The 24,949-nt window shown below is 38.2% G+C and overlaps 1 protein-coding gene across 3 annotated transcripts in view; it reads left to right on the top strand.

The window, feature by feature from the left end:
• LOC122815837 (death-associated protein kinase 1-like) overlaps positions 1 to 24,949 on the top strand; it is a 913,045-nt gene that overhangs the window by 556,834 nt on the left and 331,262 nt on the right. For all 3 annotated transcript variants that reach the window (XM_044088647.1, XM_044088646.1, XM_044088648.1), the window contains one exon: positions 6,124 to 6,222. In XM_044088647.1, coding sequence (XP_043944582.1) covers positions 6,124 to 6,222 — 99 coding nt within the window. The remainder of the gene's footprint in view (positions 1 to 6,123; positions 6,223 to 24,949) is intronic.

Here is a 24,949-nt window from a genome sequence, read left to right as displayed (position 1 = left end):
CAGAATTGCAGGTGCCACGTCCGAATCCAAACCAGTTACAAGTGGCATCCCACAAGGCTCAGTTCTGGGACCTCTCTTATTCGGTATATACTTCTCTGAGGTTCAGGCTAACACGGGGGACCATGGCTGACAAAGTTCGCAGATGACTGCAAACTGGGAGCCATAATCGACTCTCCAGCTGACACAGGCATCCTCCAAAAGGGTCTCACAGAGACGGATGCTTGGTGCCAGAACCACGGCCTCAAGCTAAATGCTAAAAAGTGCATAGTCATCCCCTTTGGGAAAAACAAAGTGCCCATAAATTACCACATAGGTGGTAATCCATTAAGTATGGAAGAAATAATTAGAGATGTGGGGACCAATGTAGATAGTAATCTCTCCTTTGATAATCACGTTGCCAAAGTGGTTAGAAAGACCTTCTATATAGCCCACCTTATCACGAAAGGGTTCGCATCTAGATCAAGAGAGGTCATTGTGCCCCTCTAATCATCACTCATCAGGCCCATAATTGAATACAGTGCCCCTTTTGGGATGTACCTTACCTGACACCTGCAGCAACTGGAGAGACCCCAAAAGTACCTCACCAAGAGGATCATGGGCTACAAACAGATGTCCTATGCAGCTCGACTAAAGAAACTCCAGCTCTACTCAGTTACTTACCGCCTACTCAGAGGCGACCTATGCCTGACGTACAAAGCCATGTCTAACCCAGAATTAATGGGCATGCTCCACCTCAAAAAATCCAAATCCCTTAGAGCTACACGCTCTAGGGACTTAAACCTCAGCACAAAAATAAATAGGACATGCTGGAGGGACAGATTCATTTCCCAGAGGCTCCCCTCACTCTGGAATAGAATCCCAATTTATGTTAGACATAGCCCCTCGCTGACCCTCTTCAAGCGAAATCTGGATGCGTGGATGGGAAATTGCAAATTCACAACTGGGATCTCTTCTGTGTCCCTGCTCAACAGAGGCACAGTAAACTAATCTTAAAGGGCTACCTTCTGTGACCTACTATACAGAGGCACAGTAGGCTAATCTAATAGGGAGGCGAAAGCCAAATACACTCGGGCTAGGCTTATAAATGCCCTAGGGCAGATAGCCTAGTATCTACCTATGAACCTATTCACAGTGGGATCGTGGATTAAGACAAAAAAGAAACAGGAAAATATGGAGTTACAAAATATAACATTTGAAAATTTGGAGGAAAATGAAACAGTTTACTATGGAAAAGAGAAAGATGTATTTAAAATGAATCAAGAGAAAATAAAGGGATTATTGTATAAGCAAAGATAGTTTTTGCAAGGAAAAAGTGCAAGTTTCTTTTTACTTAAGTAAATTGTTAAAGAGGAAAGCAGTATAATGAGAGAAATAAAAAAATGAGAAAAGGGAGGTGGTGAAACAGCAAAGAAGAATTAAGGAAAACGTAGTGCAGTATGTTAAAAAGATTGTGAGGAAATGAGAGATAAATAATGTAAATGAATGGGTTACTAAACAATTTACTGAAGTTATAAATGGAAATTTAGACACAGATTACTATAATGGAATTTGATATGATAATGAAGAAAGCTTGTATTTGATCTCCAGCAGGTTCAGATGGTATAAGTTATTTAATTTACAAGAATATGGAGTTATGGCAAAAATAAATATTGATATTCATATTTAATGAATGGTTAAAAGATATTTACTATACACAGTTATATAATGGTATTATGAAGTTTTAAGGAGACAGAAATAACTAATATTGGAGGCAGGTTGTATTAAGTAATACAAATTATAAAATAGTTATGAAAATTTTACAAACAAGAATAGAAAATAATATTGATAAGGTGTTGGAGGAAAGTATATATAGTATTCATAGATTCATAGGTTAGAACTAGGCTAACTGCCCTTGTGAGCCATTTTAAGCCTAGCCAATTACCCCATGCGAGAATCAAACCCTGTACCTTGTGTCTGTAAGGTAAACACCTTAACTATTATGCCAATCTGACCATTAAAGGAATAGAAAATAATAACCAAACAAAACTCAACTGAATAAACTAATTAAAACAAAAAGTGCAATAAAGTAGGAAAGCAAGCAGCTATAGTACTCCAGACCCCAGTTTTATTGGTTTAGCACTTTTGTCAAGTGTAAGACAAGACTTCCTCAGAACAGTTCTGAAGAAGTCTTGTCTTATACCTGAAAGCGCTAAGCCAATAAAGTTGGGGTCTGGAGTACTATAGCTGCTTGCTTTCCTACTTTATTGCACTTTTTGTTTTAATTAATATCAGGAAATATTAATGATTGTTAGAGAAATAGTGGATGATATACAAAAATAAAATAAAGGAGCAAAGGTTTTAATAAGAGATATTTAAAGCTTTTGATACAGTAAACCATGATGTATTAAGAAAGATAATAAAAAGGTATAATTTAAGTAAACAGGTAAAAATGTAATTAAAACAGTGTATAGAAATAGTAAAATAACAGTTTTGATTAATGGATGGTTAAGTGAAGAGATAGAAGTGATTATGGGATTATAACAAGGATGTCCAATGACTAGTTTATTTGTGATGGTTATGAATTGCATAGTTAAAAAAATAAGGTATGAAGGTGGCAAGATATATACAGAATTAAGTTATTGAATATCCAATTATTATGTCTTATGTTGGTAATATTATTGTGACTGAGGAAATTAAAATGATGGAACAAGCAAGTTTTTGAATATATGATTATTTGCAGACTAAAGGAATGCCATTCAATAGAGGAAAAAGAAAAGGATTTGGTTCGGAAGAAATGTTGAAGGGAATTAAGTTTGGAATAGAAGAAATATCTGTTTTGGGAATAATATTTTGGATATATAAAAGTAGTTAAGGAACAAAGGATGAACATTTTACAGGAATTTAGAGAACTTAGTATTATTTAGAGTAGATACAGATTATCATATAGAAAAAAATACATTTGATAAATTCCATATGGTTGGGAAGAATAGCATACATGCCCAGTATATTTATGATGCCAAACAACATGGAAAGCAATTTATTGGATTAATATTTAGGTTCACTTGGGGTCCTAGATTAAATCCAGTAAGAAGAGGAGTGGTATGTGGATAAGGATGTTGGGGGATTAGGTTTATGGGGCATCTTTAAATGTTTGCAGGGTATTAAAATGGATCAAAAGAAATTAAAAACAGTTTCATAACAAAACAGTTTAAGACAAAATATGACAGAGAGTGGAATTTAATAAGACTGAATAAGACAGAAAGAGAATAGAGAAATGAAGAAATAAAAAAGAAGAAGTAAGGATGTGGAAATTAAATATAGAAAATATTGAAAATAAGAGATTATGGCATAAAATTATAATGATAGAAAATTATTGTGTTAACCCATGGACGAAGTTGACAGTAGAAAACAAAGCTATAAAACAAAGAAATGTTTGGTATATGAGAATGAGTAATGTTAGGATTGTTATGGAGATTACAAATGAATAGATTGCCAATGAAGGGAAACATGCCTTATGAAAAAAAATGAAAGAGGATGTCTTTTCTGTAATGTGTTGAGACTGCAGATCATGTTTTTCTGACATGTAAAAAGAGTACAACATTTTTGGGAAAAATTAATAGAAAAAAATCTTGAATGTGTTTCAGAAATATAAACAACTAAATATTGATATGCATAAATATGGATTTTAGGGTCTATATATATTCATGAATGCCGACAGTGTAGAATCTGACATTGTCGACACGAGAATAGTGAATGCTCAGAATCTCGAGCATGTAATGGAAATCTCCATAAGGGGAGATTTCCGTTTACTGCAATGTAGTGCAGTCTTGGAGTTTGTATATTTAAGTAGCAGGGGATGCAGGGGGGCACCCGTTAGGGTACTTTTTTTCTTTTTGTCTTTTTATAAGGTCAACGTTTGAAGACATCGATCATATGGTGTCGACCATATGTTCATTGTTTTCAACCGTCGATCTTATAATATAGACCCGGATTTTATGAAGGTTTAAGTAAGGAAGATGCTAAAAGATTGGACAAATATGTTTTGTATTATTTGGGTTTTTAGAGCGAAAGATTAAATGAGATTATGTTTAATAGAAATTGGATTGTCCCCGATATTGTAAAGAAAATGAATTGGTGGCTATGGAAAAAGGAGTGGAAGTCTATAAATGTATGATATGAAAATTTTGTAGGGATGGAAATATTTTTTTCTGTAAATATGTGAATATATTAACCTGTATATATTTGTCAGTATGTGTAAATACGTGTACATAATCATGGACCCCTACTTTTTTGGGAGGTGCCATGAGATCTTTTATATCTACCTGAGGTACCACCAACTCAAGCAGAAGGGACCATAGTTTAATACCACTTCCAAAGGAAAAAAACACGCAGGAGTGCTGCAGTGCAGTGTTAGCAACCCATCTATGTAGTGTGGAAATAGAAGCCACAGCCTTCTGCAACTAAGGTGTGTGTGCTACCTGTTACATCACTGACATTGACAGGGCTCTATAGATTTGTGCTTCTATGTACAGCATGCTCTGCATCAATTTAGTCACATCTATGACCTTTATCACACACACACACACACATGGTGTAGCAGTAGTCATGGTTTCCCAATTTTGTAAACTGTGGAAGTATGGTACATATATGTAAATTGGCAGCTATTGAACCCCCTCTCCCCACACACAAACAGTAACATCACTAGGAGTACTGTTTCTGATGTGCTTACATTGCCCCCTTTTTATTTTAAGTAAAATGTGATAGCTCACGATGCATGCTATTATATCAAAGTTGAACCATCTTGCATCATCCATCATAAAGGCATTTATCAGAATGTATAGGGTGCTTTTTTGCTTGGAAATTAATAGTGTATTTTTATCCAGTAAAATAGATGTAACTTTATTGCCTCTTCCTACTTTTCTTTCGTGTTTTTAAAAGGTACATTTTGGACTTGGGTGGCTGTCCATGAGTCACATAAGTAGTAACATTGTTTTGTTTTTCTTTCTTCCTCTTATGGAATAAGTATTTGAACTGTTACTATATAACATTTTCCAGAGTTGCTTTACTCTTCTAGTCTTTATCCAGTTGTCAAAAAAAAATATGGCCTACTTCGTACCCTCCATAACCTTTTGTCACATTTCAGTGTGTATGAAAACGAGACAGAAGATGCAGAAGTTATAATGATGAAGAACATTGTACATGCTGATCCCTAGGTGATGTTTCTTATTTACCATTGTACATTTCTGACTTTGTAACTTTGCTACAGAAACATTTCCTGGCAGCTGTATGTAGTCGTCAAGTATTTCATTTATTAAAGAATGAAGAAAGTAGCAACCAGGTGGTCTTTTTACCAGATATTTTCTTTGATTCTTCGGAGATATTTTGGACTTGTCTCAGTTATGGTTCTGATTTTTATGGACTTTTAAAATCCTTGTAATGAATAGCAGGTGGCTGTATGGTGACATTTGGGTTTAGTACAACTCTGCCTTTGTCTCATAGACTTGGTATCACTTGCTATTCAAGAAGCTTCATGCTATCCATAAGGATACAATAAGAACCATCTGTCTCCAGAGGAACAGAATGCATAATATAGACCTAGTGTGGTCCTTGGACACTGGAAAATTTCCTGTGTGATGCGTTTTTTGCATTGCCTACATCAAATTTGTGGCTTAGTAGTAGAAACCAAGGTTTGTATTGCTGTCATGTTCTTCCTGCCGTATTTTGTCATTGGCTATCTATTAAAAGATGCATTTAACATCAGGTTGTAAGATTCCTTGGATCCTAAGATGATGTTGTCCATGACCACATTGTCTGTCTTCTGTCGACTTGGGGTTCTGTTGATGTACTATACTGTGCTTACTTGCAGAAACTGTACACATAGTAGTGAGCAGTGGGCAGATGCTACTTTATGCAAATTAAATAGTTGTTATGAGTAAGTTGCAGTTCTTTTAAGCTAGGATATTGCAGTGTGTGTCTGTGGCTATGTAGACGTACTTTGGAAACTGCTGGTAAAGGTAAGTAGTGTTTCATCTGCAGTTTGATCAGTTTGCGTGGAAAGTTATGCTGCAGAGCAAAGTTGTGATATGCTGCACTATGTTGTGATATTAATACTAATAAGATTTAATTTGTTTATTTAAAACCCAGAATGGAAACACGTCTCTTCATCTGGCTGCAAAAAGCAGGTGTCTGCCTGTCTGTAAAATGCTGTTTGAGAAACAAGCTTCACTGGACACCAAAAATAAGGTATGAACTAGTGGCCTGTGATCTGCATAATCTTGTTTTTGATATCCATAACAACTACATCATAAGTAGTTCAGCCTAAATACTAAATGTCTGAAGGCTGCTAAATTACTGGTTATATGACTTCAGAGGGGCAGAAAATGTTCAGGGTTCTATTGACAAAGGTTTGGTAACATAGACCATTAAACATATGTCTTTGGAATCCATCACTTTCATTATTAAAAAAGGAATTAAACAGGAATTATATGTACCACTCATTATAGTGATCAGTACAATTAGTACTATTTACTTACTGTTTAAAAAATATTTTCTAGATGTTTTCCCTCTCCTGTCTGCTGACCAACAAACCTTTCTTACTGTACATGAACCCATTTGCAATTTGAGCTCTTCATAGCTTACTAGGCTAATGACCCAAGGGGCCTTTCTAAGCCTAGCCAGGTTTTCCCGAAAGAGTAATGATGTCCTGCATCCAAGTAGGACATTGAGGGCCAGGCATTTATAAGCTACCTCCATCCATAAGGGACATGGGTGCCAAGCCCACTGCAAATTTCCTTTTCCCCATCCACTTGTCTAGGTTGTGTTTAAACTGGGTGATAGACAAACGCAGCTTCACATGGATGGGAAGCCTATTCCATAGGAGTAGTCATCTTTGGGACACATATTTGTCTGTCCAGCAAATTCTGTTTATGTCACAGACAAAATTCAGGTCCCTAGACCTTGTTTTTCTTGTACTCTTTGACTTTCAAATATTTTGGCAATTCCTAAGTGTGGGGTTTGCGGATGCCTTGTAAGCAAGGCAGAAATCACCCCTCAGAAGTCTTGGTCTATATTTATCCATCGAACGGAAAAAAATCACAGAACGGCATTACATCATAAATGCCATTTACTGAAACCTCCTCATCTCACACTCTCCCCGCTAATTATATATACCAACTCCGAGATTGCAGTACAGTGGGGAAAGGACAAATTTCCTTATCCCTTCTGTAATACGATCTTACTCAAATGGCTTGATGAACTGCATGTTCAAAGAAGTATGCTGTTCTGTTATTTTTCTGTTCGATGGGTGGTCAAAGAGCCCCGCAATCTACAGGAGACTGAGTTGAGGGAAAGGGCTTTAAGGCACTCTGCGTAAGGCAGGTTTGTTATGCCTTGCATTCAAATACCAAAGGGACCATTGTACTCTGTAATTAGTGTGATAAGGGTGTAGTACAATGGGATAATGACCTCTTTGGCCCTAGATGCTATACCCTTACTTATAAGTTGCGCAGCATAAAAGGATTTCTTCACCACTGTGGCCACATGGTGGTTGAAGGTGTCAGGAAAGGCGATATTGCCAGCCCAGCTATCTGGAATTTTGTAAATAATTACATGTAATTTGTGAATATCAAAATGATTCATATGCTTAGAACTGTATGCCATATAAGATGGTTTGTACAGACATATGTGTTGAAAAGGGTTTACAAAGTAAAAAATGTAACATAAAGATGTATCCACAGTGTACTGTACTGGAAAAAACAGAAATGTATTTACACTATTGTAACTGTTTAAATGTATATATTTTAACTCATTATGTCCAAGTGGTGCCTCCAGGTGCATCTGCAGTTAACTCCTACTGACGCCGCTAGGCGTCAAATATTGCTTGCTCATATTTGCATCAATAATTGTAAATAAGTGCTATGTACAAGGTTTTAAAATATTTCATCTTAAAGACTACACAATGGCAAACTCATCTGTATTAATATTTGACCTCTGCCTAGTGCAGGTAAATAGATATTAACTGTTGTTTTTATGATATTAAATTATATAGATATAGTTTTCACATTTTTCTAAATATCTCAACAACCAAGTAATACAAACAGAACTCCTTAGCCTCATATGAAAGCTCTCAGCTAGATGATTAAAATTTTGCTGACAGTATGTGTGTAACTTGAGTGGCTGCAGAGATATTGTAAGTTATTTATAATTTATTGCAAATATAATAGTTACTGAGTTTACTGTGACTTGTACAATTCAGTTTAAGACCTAGAACCTAAAGAATACTGCCATTGTAAAAATAATGTGTGCTGAAGAGTTTGACATTTATACTTCTTCCATAACTACAATGGTTCCAGAGATATTAGCATTTGTTTGAAATGTGAGGACATAATTTGATTCTGTGAAAAGGTATAGGCTCTGCCCACTGGAAGTTACAGTGCAAACTTCCTGAGCTCCATTGGAGTGAATTAGTTAACAGGGGAAACTGGAACACAGGAGATTAACTTGCAAAGCTTCAGAGAAATAGTTGAAATTAAATTACGTTATGGCTGGGCTATAAAAAAAGATGTTATCTTTCAGTTTCAGTGCAGTAACAGACACAATGTCTAGAATTAGAGGTGCACTGTATTGTCTTGGAAGTGTTTTTCATTGTTTTATGACTTCCAGGATCTGCCTTAGATCTAAGAAAAGTCCTTGTTTATGTATTTTCACAGGTAGGTGCTAAATGCTACCAGCTGCATGAATGGTTGTTTTGAGCCTAGGAACTAAAGTCAGATGACAAGATGACAAGAAATTATGTCATTCTGCAATTATCCCAGCAGTAATATTTGATATATTAATTTAAGAACTCTGTGAGAAAGACTGAGCATTCTGTATTTGTCTTTGACCTGACAACATCAGCTATAAGATCCATTTTCCACATCTGCCATGCTTGCTCTGTAAGTTAACCAGGGTATAGTAATTCTGTTAGATACAGTCAAGAATATAGCCTAGTTTAGCTTAGATGTCTTTTTCTTTATTTATTTGAGACTGTCCTGCAATGTTGTTTTTTAAATATTTCCTGTGATTTCGAACTCTGATGGTACTGTGATTGTATACTGAGTATTTTCTTGTTCTTTCATTATTTATTATTAAATATATTTAAACTTTTCATAGTGGCTGATATTTGTCAGACATATTTAAGTTCTGAGACCGCTTGCATATTTATTTGGTAACATTGTGTATGCCACTCCTAATAGCCTTGCTCTTAGTCAAACTACCATTTGGATTAATAGTAACATTACACAGTAAGATTGGACACCCTTTGTTAAGGGCCTTAAAGTAGCAGATAAGGAGTTGGCTGGTGGCAGTAATAACTACCTTATAGTCTGGGCAGAATCGGGCATAAATAGTAAGTCTGTGAGAGCCTTTCCCAGTTTTGTGTGTGTGTGTGTGTGTGTGTGTGTGTGTGTGTGTGTGTGTGTGTGTGTGTGTGTGTGTAGCTCAAATCTCAAAGAGTGCGTGTGTCAGCTACTTGGGCAGGGACATAAAGCACTGGTTGGACAGAGAGAGTGCTGTAGGTCTTGGCTTGGCTACTCAGCTGAGATCTCAACTCTGCGCCAGTGGGGAGTCTTACTGGGGATCTGGAGAAAGAGGGAGAAATCAGCCCTGGACTGACTGTGGTCTATGTGTGCTGATAAGGGAAATTGTACTTGATGCAAAGAGCTGCAGGAAGTACTGTAATGTGCACTTGTCACCCTCCCAATGTCCGTTCCCCACTGGTGCTAGTGGTGAGGATTGAGGCTCCTTGATTATGTTGCCAGTGGTGGGGCGTCACAGAAGGTTAGGCTACTGTCTACATGCATACCCAGATCCCTGACCACAGAGTTGACTCTTAGGGGTGTATTATCAACACTGTCATTAGCCAAGATGGTTGATTTCCCAAAGGGTACAATTATGCATGTCTTAGCACTGAGTTTAAGACCATGGCTTTGGCACCATTCATTAGTCAGGGATAGACCTTCTTGAAGAAAGCTAGTGTCTGCAGGGGAGTTGACGTTAACATCAAGCTTGCAATCATCTGCAAACTTGCCAGCATTTTGTGTAAGTCCCTAAACCCATCCTGGGCAAGGGGATGCACAACCTGCATCACCACTGAGACTTATTCTTTCTGTAAGTGCAGACATCCATGCACTTGCTAATGAGGGCTACCATCATGCATAGACTTGGTTTACCATAAATCCACTCCAAGGATACCCACCACGACATCACTCCTCCTTGGAGAGATTGTGGCTGTGCACATCTTGCACTGCTCTGCCCTTCCCCCGGAATGGGCACATTTCTCTTGCCAGTGCTGTCAAGAGCCAGAGCCGTTAATCAAATTTGGGTCAGCAGGGTGGTAGTCAGAGCTTTATCACTCTGTGCCACTTGCACTGGTAATAGACATATTAAAACTAATTACAAGTGCAGGTGGGGCAGTTTAGCTATCAGGTCTATACATTTTTGAGAAGTTGGAATTGCAATTTGAGATATTTGTCTCATTTTCAGAGGTAGCTTGGGTGTATTTATAATACAGGGACATAATATGTTCTTTATCAGAAGTCTGAACACTCTTAATATTGAAAAGGAAAAAAATGTGGCTAATAAAAAGTATATAAAACAGATGAGTGCCGAAACATCGTAGTCCAAGGTATACAGTCTTTTATGTCAGCTCTATATCTGAATAAAGAGCTTCATTTACTGATACTTTGTGTTATGTCTTATTTGTTAAGTCACAGTTAAATTACTTGGTGTGTACAGATGCAAAACTGTTTATACACCTCAAATACAGTCAGTCTGCATTACTCAGGGTGAAAATACCAACAGCATGTGAATTATAGTGCAATTTTGAATTTCATGAATAAATCTCTTATGTCATCTTCTGGATTGCCAGCTGGCTGACAGATAGGATGCATATAATTAAGTAGGCAAAGTTACCTCCACAAAGAAACCTGTCACCAGTGGAGTCCCTCAGGGTTCTGTGCTGGGATGTCTGTCATTTTGCATCTACTTTTCTGGAAGTAAAAGCCAGTACCAAAGGCCTGAGGCTGACCAAGGCATCCTGCAAGAAGGTTTGTCTCAAATAAATAAACTGGTGTCAGAATCATGGTCCAAAACTAAATGGCAAAAATGCATTATTGTATCCTGTGGGAATTCATCTACCCCAGGGAACTACCACATTGACAATATGACCCTAAGAGGTGACCCAGTTGTTCAGGATTTGATCTGTCCAGACTCGTGCAACAACTGGAATGCCCACAGAGATACCTTACTAAAAGGATACAAGACCTAAACAACATGTCCTACATGGACCGACTCCAAGGCCTGTCACTATACTAGGTATCCTACAGACTGCTAAGCAGTGTCCTGTGTTTGGCATACAAGGCATCCTCTGACTCATTACTGATGGATTTACTGCACATCAACAAGTCAGATAGCATCAGAAATACTCAGTCTAGGGATTTAAACCTGTTCTGCAACAGCAGCAGAACAATTTGTAAGGACAAGTGTATTTCACAGAGGATACCACTGCTATGGAATAGACTCCCCATCCACATAATACAAAGTTCAACTCTGTCAATTTTCAAGTGCAACTTAGATCTGTGGATGAGAAACAGAAAATTTACCCCAGGACTGCCCCTGTACTACTAATAGACATAGGCAGCTCCTAAATGTTTTATCCCATGCATGGGTCCCCTCAGATTATCTATGGTATGATCCAGTTATTCTCATTAGGGGTAATATATAACTATCGACCATGGGATGGGTAAGACCAGTCTCTAACCAAATGGGATAGGTTATTTCAAGCACAAAAAGAGAAACTGGCTAGGCTTAAAGTGGCATGCAAAGGCAGATAGCCTAGTACTTGCCTATGAACCTATGTCCTGTACTGTAGGTACACTTTTCTCTAGCAAACATTGTAGGATTTAGTACTCAGGAGGACAGATGAAAATTTTAAAGATTTATCTGGTAATAAAAAACATAGTACATACAAAAAGGGTAATATTAGAGTGGAACTGAGCACATTTTGCCAGTCATGTACAGTGTCACAGTTAAGTGTTTCTTCAGATTGGGCAAGTCCTTTTGCATTTCTGGGTAAAGGGCTGTATGTCTATACCCACTACTTGTATATTTTAACCACTGAGGTCATGCAGCCTCAGAGGTGAGTGCAATATATGTATATGTATGTGAATGATATATATATATATATATATATATATATATATATATATATATATATTTTTTTTTTTTTTTGTGGGAGATTTTGCATTTCACTATGTGAGTAATTTGTAGTTATTTTGTAGGCATTTTGATGTAGATGAATTTGGAATTTTGTCCTTCAGATGTTTGACCATTTGGTCTTTGGTATTTGGTCTTATTTTGCTTGATCTTTTAGCATTCAGTCTTGAATAGATCCAAAATAATATAACTGAATTAGATGCTGTAATATCAAATAATAAGAATGGGGGTGGGGATGGTACTCATTACAGGAAAGATCAAAACCAGCACTAAAGTGGCAAAAATTATAATGGGCAGTAGTTTTGTTAGAGAGAGTTGTTCCTCAGACAGTAGTAGTTATGTATACTTTTGACTAGTGCGGGTAAGAACAGTTGTTAATTTTGGCCAGGGAAAGCACAGAGTAACACTGCACAGAATAGTTTAAAAGTGGTCAAGGGGCTGGGGAAAATGCATAGCAGTGATGCATGAGGTTGTGTAACTTTGGCTTAAGTTGAACTTAATCTGAAGAGGTCAGTGAATTTAAACGTGATTAATTTGCATGCAGAGTTGTATTAAATTTTAATTATGTATTTGTTAAATGGGTATTTGAACAGTTCCAAGTACCCTTTTGTCTGGCTTAGGCCAATTTCACTGCTGAAAAGTAGCTCCCTTTAGAGAAATACAGAAGTAGCCCATAGAGGGCGATCTCTTACCCAATGTAGTTCCTAATCAAGAGACACTGAGAAAGTTTGGAATTTAGGGATATCAGAAACATTAAGCACGTGAGGCTTCGCCAAGATGGTTAACTGAGACTAGCAACTGGTAAAAGCTCCGTGATTGAAAACCTTTCTCTAAAAGCTTGTTTCCTGCCTTTACTGTGGGTAGTCTAGTCTGGATATAGATTTGCTGTGTCCAGGACTATTTGTAGGCTTCTAGGCCCCCAAGCCTTTCTGTGTTGGTGTGGGAAGCCTTCTAGCTTAATTTTGTTTCTTAGAACTAGTCAGTTTTTTGTTTCAGCACTCAAGTCAGTTTCTTTGAGCTCAGAACTTGTTCAGAACTTATTGTAAGCACTAAATAAGCTACAAATTACTACAGCACTCAACTTTCCTCACTGTCTAGAGGAAAACAGTTTCTAGTACTTAACAAATAAGCACCTATCCAGGCATGTCTAAGGGTCAGCTTCCGGTGTTTTCTCCTGTCTACCTGATGAATCTGGGCATCCTGGGGCAATGCAGTAATTGCCTCATGTACACAGACAACCCTCTCCTCCTACCACCCAACACTCCAACACTACAACCTGTGAGATGCACTTATATAGCCAAACTGGAAGCAAAGCTCTCTTCACCCAAGACTGGACTAGACAGTCAAGAGGAGAAGGTAAACACTTGCACCACACCACACTCAGCACATAGTCCCTCAAATCCTACACCACAAAAACACACACATAGAAACACAAAACACACACCTACGTTCACGGAGGCTCTCAGTAAAAACCTGCCCAAGCAACAGGGACCTCCAAAGCAGAAACGCAAGCAACCTCCACCCCCCAACACAACCCAAATGACACATAGCCCACAAACTCAGTGTGCCACTCAACCACAGCCCATAAGGCATAACAACGTTCCCAACACTCTAGTCATAGGTGACTGTATAGTCAGGCACATTGATGTTCCACTCACCAGGCTAAACAAGGAGAACGTTACTGTCAGCTGCCTGTCGGGTGCCAGGATCTGCCACATAACGCATGCACTCAGGTCACTCCACAATAAGTACAAATATGACTCTGTCATTGTCCATGTTTAGCGAACAAACCAATGTAGACCACCACAATCCTTCGATAAAACACTAATTTAATATGACAAGGCAAAATTCAACAAGCAGTTTTTAACACAGATAAGCGCTTTCGGGCTCTGCCCTTCTTCAGATGAAATAAAAACAATCATAGTCACATTCAAATACCTAATTCAAAACAGTTTCCAACCAATCAAAATTTATACTGCACCCTCCTATCTTTGAGGGCGGGTTTCATAGGAACAAATTCATTTAGTCCTGGTGTCCTATGAGCTAAGAGCTCAATTATCCACTTTGCTTCTTCTCTCTCTGTGGCATCTACTAGACTACCCTTTCTTATACTAGGAAATACATTTGCAATAGCTCTAAATCTAAACTGATGGTCATTATTTACTTCTATGTGTTTATAAAGTGCATTGTGCATATTTCTAGTTCTTATGCATGAAAGATGTTGCAAAATTCTAACTTTAAACATATTATTTGTTTTTCCCACGTAAAATGCTTTGCATTGCTGACACTCAGCTAAATAAATTATATTCTTTGTTCTACAATTGGCTTTTGCTTTAAAATGAAATAATTTCCCTGTTACTGGATGCTTAAAAACAATATCTTTATTAATACAGTGACATGCTTTGCATAGCCCACATGGTTTTGTACCTACTTGACAAATGGAACTTTTCTTGTGGTTACTTTTTTCTTGTGTTAAAATGTCTTTCAGATTTTTATTTCTTCTAAATCCAAACTTGGGTTCTATCCCTACTATTTCTTTTATTTTATCATCAGATAAAAGTATATGCCAATTTTTCTTAATAATGTCACATACACCATGTATATTACTACTATACATGAATGTCATTCTATTAAATGCAAATTTATGGCCATGTTGCTCTTCTGATGAAATTGTCTTTAATGAAGATACAGTTTTTCTATGTATATTACCCTGACTTAATTCACTTACTATCAACCTCTCATTATAACCTCTATTTTTAAAAATATGTTCCATATTCATCAATTCTTCCTCAAAATCACTATCTTTAGTACAAAGCCTTGAGGCTCTACTTACCTGACCCCTTATTATATTCTTATATGTATGTCTGGGGTGCATACTATCATAAGTAAGTAAATTATTTTTCCAACATTCTTTTCGAAACAAGGAAGTAACAAAGCCAGATCTTTCTTTTTTAATTCTGACATCCAGAAAATCTATAGCTTCATCTGAACATGAGAGAGAAAATTTTTGTTTCAGCACTCAAGTCAGTTTCTTTGAGCTCAGAACTTGTTCAGAACTTATTGTAAGCACTAAATAAGCTACAAATTACTACAGCACTCAACTTTCCTCACTGTCTAGAGGAAAACAGTTTCTAGTACTTAACAAATAAGCACCTATCCAGGCATGTCTAAGGGTCAGCTCCCGGTGGTTTCTCCTGTCTACCTGATGAATCTGGGCATCTTGGGGCAATGCAGTAATTGCCCCATGTACACAGACAACCCTCTCCTCCTACCACCCAACACTCCAACAAAACAACCTGTGAGAGATGCACTTATATAGCCAAACTGGAAGCAAAGCTCTCTTCACCCAAGACTGGACTAGACAGTCAAGAGGAGAAGGTAAACACTTGCACCACACCACACTCAGCACATAGTCCCTCAAATCCTACACCACAAAAACACACACATAGAAACACAAAACACACACCTACGCATGGATGCTCTCAGTAAAAACCTGCCCAAGCAACAGGGACCTCCAAAGCAGAAACACAAGCAACCTCCACCCCCCAACACAACCCAAATGACACATAGCCCACAAACTCAGTGTGCCACTCAACCACAGTCCATAAGGCATAACAACGTACCCAACACTCTAGTCATAGGTGACTGTATAGTCAGGCACATTGATGTTCCACTCACCAGGCTAAACAAGGAGAATGTTACTGTCAGCTGCCTGTCGGGTGCCAGGATCTGCCACATAACGCATGCACTCAGGTCACTCCACAACAAGTACAAATATGACTCTGTCATTGCCCATGTTTAGCGAACAAACCAATGTAGACCACCACAATCCTTCGATAAAACACTAATTTAATATGACAAGGCAAAATTCAACAAGCAGTTTTTAACACAGATAAGCGCTTTCGGGCTCTGCCCTTCTTCAGATGAAATAAAAACAATCATAGTCGCATTTAAATACCTAATTCAAAACAGTTTCCAACCAATCAAAATTTATACTGCACCCTCCTATCTTTGAGGGCGGGTTTCATAGGAACAAATTCATTTAGTCCTGGTGTCCTATGAGCTAAGAGCTCAATTATCCACTTTGCTTCTTCTCTCTCAGTGGCATCTACTAGACTACCCTTTCTTATACTAGGAAATACATTTGCAATAGCTCTAAATCTAAACTGATGGTCATTATTTACTTCTATGTGTTTATAAAGTGCATTGTGCATATTTCTAGTTCTTATGCATGAAAGATGTTGCAAAATTCTAACTTTAAACATATTATTTGTTTTTCCCACGTAAAATGCTTTGCATTGCTGACACTCAGCTAAATAAATTATATTCTTTGTTCTACAATTGGCTTTTGCTTTAAAATGAAATAATTTCCCTGTTACTGGATGCTTAAAAACAATATCTTTATTAATACAGTGACATGCTTTGCATAGCCCACATGGTTTTGTACCTACTTGACAAATGGAACTTTTCTTGTGGTTACTTTTTTCTTGTGTTAAAATGTCTTTCAGATTTTTATTTCTTCTAAATCCAAACTTGGGTTCTATCCCTACTATTTCTTTTATTTTATCATCAGATAAAAGTATATGCCAATTTTTCTTAATAATGTCACATACACCATGTATATTACTACTATACATGAATGTCATTCTATTAAATGCAAATTTATGGCCATGTTGCTCTTCTGATGAAATTGTCTTTAATGAAGATACAGTTTTTCTATGTATATTACCCTGACTTAATTCACTTACTATCAACCTCTCATTATAACCTCTATTTTTAAAAATATGTTCCATATTCATCAGTTCTTCCTCAAAATCACTATCTTTAGTACAAAGCCTTGAGGCTCTACTTACCTGACCCCTTATTATATTCTTATATGTATGTCTGGGGTGCATACTATCATAAGTAAGTAAATTATTTTTCCAACATTCTTTTCGAAACAAGGAAGTAACAAAGCCAGATCTTTCTTTTTTAATTCTGACATCCAGAAAATCTATAGCTTCATCTGAACATGAGAGAGAAAATTTTTGTTTCAGCACTCAAGTCAGTTTCTTTGAGCTCAGAACTTGTTCAGAACTTATTGTAAGCACTAAATAAGCTACAAATTACTACAGCACTCAACTTTCCTCACTGTCTAGAGGAAAACAGTTTCTAGTACTTAACAAATAAGCACCTATCCAGGCATGTCTAAGGGTCAGCTCCCGGTGTTTTCTCCTGTCTACCTGATGAATCTGGGCATCTTGGGGCAATGCAGTAATTGCCTCATGTACACAGACAACCCTCTCCTCCTACCACCCAACACTCCAACACTACAACCTGTGAGAGATGCACTTATATAGCCAAACTGGAAGCAAAGCTCTCTTCACCCAAGACTGGACTAGACAGTCAAGAGGAGAAGGTAAACACTTGCACCACACCACACTCAGCACATAGTCCCTCAAATCCTACACCACAAAAACACACACATAGAAACACAAAACACACACCTACGTTCGCGGAGGCTCTCAGTAAAAACCTGCCCAAGCAACAGGGACCTCCAAAGCAGAAACACAAGCAACCTCCACCCCCCAACACAACCCAAATGACACATAGCCCACAAACTCAGTGTGCCACTCAACCACAGCCCATAAGGCATAACAACGTACCCAACACTCTAGTCATAGGTGACTGTATAGTCAGGCACATTGATGTTCCACTCACCAGGCTAAACAAGGAGAATGTTACTGTCAGCTGCCTGTCGGGTGCCAGGATCTGCCACATAAAGCATGCACTCAGGTCACTCCACAACAAGTACAAATATGACTCTGTCATTGTCCATGTTGGTGTGAATGACCTGAGATGTACGTCTTTGGACAACATGAAAAGGGACATGGAGGAGCTGTCCGATCTTGTAACCCAGGCAGGTATGACCCTAGCCCTGAGTAGCATCCTGCCATCACCCAGAATGATACCACAATACAAGGACAAACTGATTGACTTCAACAATAGGCTAAGCTTCTGGTGTCATTCTAAGGGGATCCAGTATCTGTCTGCCTGGGATGACATGATCGACAAACCACGATGCTTTGCCAGAGATGGCCTGCACCTGTCCCCCCTGGGATTCCGGATACTGGCTAAGGCTCTAGCCACCCCTATAGTGCCTTTTTTAGGCAAGGTTCAAATGACAAATTCACCACCCTAACAGGTACAGGCAAGAAGAATCTGAGGGTATTGCTACTCAATGCTAGAAGTCTAAACCTCAAAATGCACTCACTCAAGGCACTCCTTAAAATGGAGAACATCGACATCTGTGCAGTGACAGAGACCTGGTTCAAGGCTGTAGAGAGTACCTCTGCATTACCAGGCTATAATTCATACCACACCTTTTGGCCACCTAACCTGGACCGAAACACTAAAGGCGGAGGCGTGTCCATATTCATTAAGGATATCCACACCTCCAGGCTAGTTGCTCAGCATAATGCATTCCGAGATTATCCAAGTGCAACTAACTCTGGGCAAGACCGCAATCCAAATTGTAGCTTGCTACAGATCCCCCACCATGCCCCAGGCTCCCACTCCTCATTTCTTAATACACTTGAAAATATTAGGGTACAACCTAACACCCTAATAATGGGCAATTTCAACTACCCTACCATTAACCTGGAAAACTACTAATGTACCAACTCTTGTGCTCAACGTTTTCTGGAATTCATAAATTCCAATGCCATGGATCAACTTATCCACACCCCCACCAGGGGCAGCAATATCCTAGACCTGGGTATTACCAACACGGGCAACCAGTGCTCCACACCAGAGGTCAATTCCTCGTTGGTCAGATCCGACCACAAGCTAATCACCCTAGACATCCACATCCCTCCCCTACCCCCAATTAGGGAAACCACAGTAAAAAATTTCTCCAAAGCCAACTTCACGCTTCTTAAGACAGAAGTAGCAAACGTCACGACACCCATGCTGACGAACAATAGAGGTATGACTGCTGAATCCTACACAAATGCACTTTATAAGCAGTTACATGAGTGCATGGATCATGCAATCCCTAACAGAACCAAGATGCTATCCTCCAAAAAAAGGAAGCCAATCTGGTGGCCTCTTGCCATAAACAAACTCTACAACAGAAGAAAGAAATTGTTGCAAAAAATAGTAAAATCCCATGATTGGAGAAACTCCCTGGTCAGCCTCAGTAAGAAGCTGAGATCCCTCATAAAATCCTCCAAAGCTAGTTATGAAAACAAAATCGCCATTGACTCTAAAGACAACCACAAAGCATTCTACAGCTATGTCAAGAATCTCAATGGCAACACTCAGATCTGCTCTGAGTTACAGCACAATGGCACTAAATATACAGAACTAACTGATATTGCCAACATCCTGGCAGATAGATTCAGCGCTAACTTTACCTCCCTGTCATCCCCTAATGGGTCCATCTCTATACCAGAAGAATGCAAAGTTCCTGTAATCATGGCTGCACAGGTAAGAAACACACTATCCAAAGCCAAGAACACAGCATCCATGGGACCTGATAACATCCCAGGCTGTGTTCTACATGAACTACAGAATGAACTGGCACCCCACCTAAGTACCATGTTCAGTCATAGCCTCACCTCAGGCTATGTGCCCACTGAATGGCGCACAGCGACAGTTATCCCACTCCACAAAGGGGGAGCCACCACAGACCCTGGAAACTACCGCCCCATTAACCTAACGAGCCTGGTCTGCAAGGCTATGGAACATATCATCATGGAACTTATAGACAATGACATTGGTAATCTCCAAACTCAGGACCCTACCCAGTTCGGGTTTGTAAAAGGCAGATCATATCTCCTAAACTGGATAGACTTCTTTGAAGCAGTCACCAAAGCCATAGATGAGGTGGTTCACACAGCCTATCTACATCTTGCCAAGGTTTTCAACACCATCCCCCATGCTGAAATTATAGATAAACTCACTAAACTAGGTATAAATCCCTATGTCACAAGATGGGTTGCCAACTGGCTCACTGACAGAGAACCCACACTATGAAATCCAACTTCAGACCAGTGACAAGTGGAGTACCACAGGGTTCAGTCCTGGGTCCTCTCCTGTTTGGTACCTATTTTTCTGAAGTACGGGCCAACACAGAAGATCTTTGGCTAACGAAGTTCGCAGATGACTGCAAACTAGGAGCCATAATCAAAACTCCAAAAGATGTGAACATCCTACAAAAGGGCCTCACTGAGACAGATGCCTGGTGTCAAAGCCATGGCCTCAAGTTCAATGCATAAAAGTGCATTGTCATCCCTTTTGGTAAAAACTCAGTACCCATGAACTACCACATAGGCAGTAGTCTACTTAACACTGAAAGTGTGATGAGACCTTGGGACACAGATGGACAGTAGTCTCTCTTTTGATAATCACATCGCCACAGTAGTCAGGAAATCCTTCCACGTGGCACACCTCATCACAAAAGGTTTCTCATCCAGGAAAAAAGAGGTCATTGTTCCCCTCTACTCGTCACTCATTAGACCCATTATTAGAGTACAGTGCCCCTTTTGGTATGTTCCTCACAAGACATCTACAGCAACTGGAAAGGCCACAGAAATACCTCACAAAGAGGATTACCGGCCTCAAACAGATGCCCTATGCCGACTGTCTCAAAAAACTGCAGCTTTACTCCGTTGCATATTGCCTACTCAGAGGTGATCTCTGCCTAACACACAAAGCTATGTCAAACCCAGAGCTGTTGGACATGCTCCACTTAAAGAAATCCCATTCCATCCGAGATACATGCTCTAGGGACCTAAACCTTGTCACCACAATAAACAGAACATGCTGGAGGGATAGATTCCTGTCCCAGAGACTTTCCATACTGTGGAACAAACTACCTATCTATATCAAACAAAGCTCCTCATTAGTGCTCTTCAAGAAAAGTCTTGATTGGATGGGAGATAGGAAATTCACCCTGGGGATCACTTCTATGGTTCTGCTCGACAGTGGCACAGGAAAATAATTTTCTTGGGTGGCAAAAGCCAGGGTACCTTTGGCTAGGCTTATATATAGCCTAGTACCTACCTATGAACAGAAAATATAATCAAAAAAATAAAATTTGGAGGTACTTGTTAACTAATTTTATTTACCAGTAGTCATAGGCCAATTACCTCTTGTGAGATTCAAACCCTGCACCTTGTGTTTGCAAGGCAAACACCTTAACCATTAGACCACCCTCCCAACCCCTAATAGTCCCCATAGTCAGAGAAAAGATGTATAGAATTTCTTCAAAAGTTTTAATTTCCTGTCAGAATTTCAACTGCTTGATTAAGGGAGAAGAGACTTTAACACGAGCCACTCAAAAAAATGGTACTTAGAATTCTCATGTTAAAAAAAACTTCCAGTCAGTAACATCTAGTATACAGGATGTATTACTTAAAATGGACGAACTGGATACCAAAATAGAAAGTTTCAAAGAAGAGTACAGAAGAAAAGATGGAACATGTAGACCTTCTTATGAAATAACAAATTACACAAGTCAGCAGTATGGTAGAAGCTGTAAATAATCATGAATTGAGAATAACTGAAGGTGAGTCTCAGACTGAAATTCTTTTAAAACAAAAAAACTGGCTCATAGATAAAGTCATTGTTTAGGAAACAGACTGAGATAAAGTAACATTAGCAACATGGCTACATAAAACATTAAATCTACATGAAACTTTATTTTTTGGAATAGAAAGAGCACATAGATCAATGAGAGCGCCTTCAAAGAAGGAAAACTCACCTCCACATTCAATTATAATTAAGTTTATGTCCAGCTTAGAAAAATATCAAATATTAAAAATTACATGGCCCAGCTCACTTTTTAAAATAGATGAGCATGTAGTCAGATTTGACTGTGATTATTCCAGTAAAGTAACGAGTAAAAGAAAATCCTGCATACCACTGATAAAGGAACTTAAAAAGAACAATATACAAGCTACTTTAGTGTTTTCCTCCATTGATCAAATTATTTCTTTATGAAGGAACTTAAGATATTTGACACAGTGGAGGAGGCATCCACTTTTGTTAACAAAATTAAAATCCTAACACTGAAGAATCCGTACATTACCAGATGGGTAGCAAACTGGCTCACTGATGGAACCCACCTAGTCAAAATAGAGGAAGCCACCTCAAGCAGTTGACCTGTAACAAGTGGTGTAACTCAGGGATTGGTCTTGGGGCCTTTGTTGTTTGGGATATACTTTTCTGAGGTGCAGGCCAAAACCAGTAGGCTATGGCTGACCAGGTTTGCAGATGGCTGCAAGCTGGGTGCTGCCATCAGTTCCCCTAGTGTTGTGGATATCCTCCAAGAGGGTCTCACCCAAACATATGACTGGTGCCAGAAACATGGCCTCAAACTGAATGCCAAAAACTGCATCATCATCCCCTTTGGGGAGAGTGATGTCCCCACAAACTATCACATTAATAACAAGGTCCCGAGCATGCAATCAGTTATGAGAGACTTGGGCACCCAGGTTGATAGCAAACTGATTTTGACCACTATATTGCCTCCGTTATATGGAAAGCTTTCTACATGGCCCACCTCATTAGTAAGGGTATCTCATCCAGGGACAAGGTGGTCATAAAATCCCTGTATTCTTCCCTTATAACACCCATTATTGAGTACAGTGTCCCTTTCGGCATGTTTCTCACAAAGCACATGCATCAGCTGGAGAGACCACAGAGGTTCCTCACCAGGAGAATCCAGTACCTGAAACATCTACCCTACACAGATAGGCTAAAGACCCTGTCCCTCTACTCAGTCTCCTACAGACTCCTCAGAGGTGACCTCTGTCTGTCATACAAAGCAATCTCAGACCCCACCTTTATAGGACTGCTGCAATCTGCAAGTCAAACTCCAGTCTAGTAACCTGCAAGTGTGACCTCAACCTGGTCTGTGACATCAGTAGGACTTGTTGGTGGGACAGATTTGTGTCCTAGAGACTCCTCGTTTTGTTGCATAGACTCCCTCTCCACATCTAGCAGATTACCTCATTAACCCTTTTTAAGCGCAACCTGGATAACTGGATGGGGAACAGAAACTACACCCCTGGGACTCCATCTATGTCCCTGCTGGACAGGGGCATCAGGTGCTGACTTGTCGGAACATGGGTAAATTTTTGGCTAGGCTTGTATGAGCCACAGGGCCAATAGCCTAGCAATTTCCAATGATGCTATGAAATGGATTGAAACAGTATATCCCTCAGAAGACAGAGTGGTCTGAATTCCTGGAAAACTGCTTCTAAAATTAAAAAGCTTAAAAACAAGTGACTTTTATTCTCTGCAAGACTTTTGTTTCTGAAACAGTAGATCTACCCTCTAAGTAAAATGTATTGGACTTTAAGTTTCAAAACATATCTAAGTATGTATTTATATTTTAAGCTAAAATGTCATTATAAAGAATATGAATGGTTAGTTTTACTGTTTACTATGTTTACAGTGAAAGACTTAATACATTTCATTTAACTAAACTTATAAAATTATTTCTAAATGTTAAACAAATACTTATTGTAAGAGAATATCTAAGTAAATTAAGAATTTATTTTATTTGTTTAACATTGCTCAGTATGTGCATTGGTAGGTTAACTGAATGTCAGATTTAAGTAATATGCTAATTAGAAGTGTTAAGTGCTGATTATTTTGCTTTCTTTGTTCCTGTATAATACATTCATTTTGCAGGTCATTTATGAATCAGTTAACACTTAAAAACTCAAGAGCAATGGTTGATTCTTGCTTGCCTTGCTACCTGCCTGCTCCCTGACCTGTTTTGAAGAAAATCTAGGTCAAAGTTCATCATTGTTTGTGAAAACAGGAAGGAACATTCTTTTTATTTTTTTTTTTCAAATATATGTGTAAGAAATTTTCTCAAAGTAACATTTTTTTACATATTTATTTAGAAGTGAAGAATTGGTAAAACAAAAGCTATAGTACTATTTTATATCGAGCTATTCCTGACATATAATTTGCTTCCATTTTGCTGAATGTTAATAGCTTATGCTGTAGTGTTATTAACTCTAACTGTACATATTAATGGAAAAAAGTAAAGTTAGATGTTTGTTACTGATTAGAACAGTTTAAAATAATTAAGAAGAATGAGAATCTTACAGAGGAAATTAGCAGCTACTGTGTGCTGGGAGTTGTCATTTAATCAAATGCTAATGTCAGAATGTGAAGCTTAGATCAGAACAGCAGTTCACAATGGCTAAAAACAAACGAAATTAAACAAGCAAAAATTATATATATATATATATATATATATATATATATATATATATATATATATATACACATACACACACACACACACACACACATACATATAGTCAGTATTGCTTGTAAAACAAGAATTAAGAAGAGTAAACATCTTATAAATAATATGCAAATATGCAAGGAATGAAATATCTACTATGTAAGATTAATAAAAGAGCAGTATCAGTAAGTTAAGAAATATTTACACATACTGATTAAATAGTTATATGATTTGATATTGTAGAAATACAGGTTATATAGAATAAGGTATCATATTAGTGGAAAAAATAAGACAGGAAAACGTATTTAAATAACCTGATTATAAGAAATATATGTATTGCATATACCTACATAAGGCAGAAATATGAATGTGCAAGATCTCATATAATGTGCATAGAAAATCATAAATAAATTGCAAATATCCAGAAAGATGAAATTTGAAGCTTGGTCGTTTGAATTGTTA

The sequence above is a fragment of the Protopterus annectens genome, chromosome 11.part0, assembly GCF_019279795.1.
Source record: "Protopterus annectens isolate FY-2018-M chromosome 11.part0, PAN1.0, whole genome shotgun sequence".
Lineage (NCBI taxonomy): Eukaryota > Metazoa > Chordata > Ceratodontiformes > Protopteridae > Protopterus > Protopterus annectens.
The sequence above is the reverse complement of the archived record's forward strand: the minus strand, read 5'-3'. Positions and strand labels throughout refer to the sequence as shown.